At 50.6% G+C, this 1161-nt stretch overlaps 1 protein-coding gene across 1 annotated transcript in view; it reads right to left on the minus strand.

Annotated features, from left to right (window-relative positions):
• The window catches only part of slc38a9 (solute carrier family 38 member 9), a 29209-nt gene extending 28122 nt beyond the window's left edge, over positions 1-1087 (minus strand). The window contains 2 exon segments of the mRNA XM_015401803.1: positions 12-132; positions 937-1087. Coding sequence (XP_015257289.1) covers positions 12-109 — 98 coding nt within the window. The 5' untranslated portion in view covers positions 110-132; positions 937-1087.
• Between the last annotated feature and the right edge of the window lie 74 nt (positions 1088-1161).

Consider the following 1161-nt stretch of genomic DNA (forward strand, 5'->3'; position numbering starts at 1 on the left):
GGGAAATCTACCTTTTAGCTCGGCTGTCCAGGGAGCCAGCGGAGCCTCTCTGGGATAAGCCCTCCCCAGAGGGCTCTGAGCCCAGCAGAGGTCTGCAGTCGTCCTCCATCCTCACCTTCAGCTCATCACCGTCTGCAGAGAAACAAGAAGCCGCGTTCAAATAGGAATCAGGACTTAATGAGATGATTGAACGAGCTGCAGTTTCCTTCCTCCTTCATGCTTCTGTCACTGCTGGCAGACATTCAGCTGAGAGAGCAAAACCTCTCAGTCTTTACAACCACAGGAAACAGCCTGACTCAGGGCGTTCAGAAGCAGGAAGTCCAGAAATAAGGAACAAGATTCAAATTTACAGAAATATTCATCATCTAGCAGGATGACGTGGAGCTTTGGCTCAATTTAAACCCCAAACTGGAAAAACTCACCTTCTGGTTGTACTTAGTTAGTGTCACCGACAGGCTGGTCAGAATGAGCCTAATAATAATAATTAGTTAAAATAATAATAATCTAATTTAATTTAGTGGAAGATGCAGAGAAACGGGCTGATTTAGGAGGATTCACTTCCGCCTCTGAAGCTCAGATCCAACAGAAAGCAGCTTTTAGCTTTCAGTAAACAAACACAGATGATGAGTGTCACCTCATCTCCGCCCCCCACACTACAAACACCATCTACAGATGGTTCCGCTTCATCTGCGCCGCATCCAGCTGCTCCTGGAACCAGATGTTCCCCGAACCTGCTGCCCGGTTCGGTACCATCACCGACCCAGAGCCAGTCCCTGGAGCCCCGGCCGGCCGGCGGTGGCTGACAGCAGGCTGGACCCGGAGCTCAGTGCTGATGCCATAGCTGAGTTTCAACAACTAACTTTATAAACAACAGCAACAACAGCAACAGCAGCCCTCTGACTGTAAACAGAGCGGAAAACAATGAAGGGAGCTCACCTGGAGAGGAGAGCAGAGGAGGCTGCTAGCTCTGCTGCTAGCTCTGCTGCTAGCTGAAGAAGTGATACCAACCAGCGGCAGCCAATCAAATCACCTGTCAGACACGCGCAAACACGTCACACAATGGGCTGGGAAAGAACTGACTGCTGTACAGGATGAGGCTGCGGTATCCTGGGATGCATCCTCCAAGGACGCGGTCTACCTAGACTGGATCCTCCGAAGTCC

The sequence above is a fragment of the Cyprinodon variegatus genome, unplaced genomic scaffold (assembly GCF_000732505.1).
Source record: "Cyprinodon variegatus isolate N-32 unplaced genomic scaffold, C_variegatus-1.0 Scaffold1261, whole genome shotgun sequence".
Classification (NCBI taxonomy): Eukaryota; Metazoa; Chordata; class Actinopteri; order Cyprinodontiformes; family Cyprinodontidae; genus Cyprinodon; species Cyprinodon variegatus.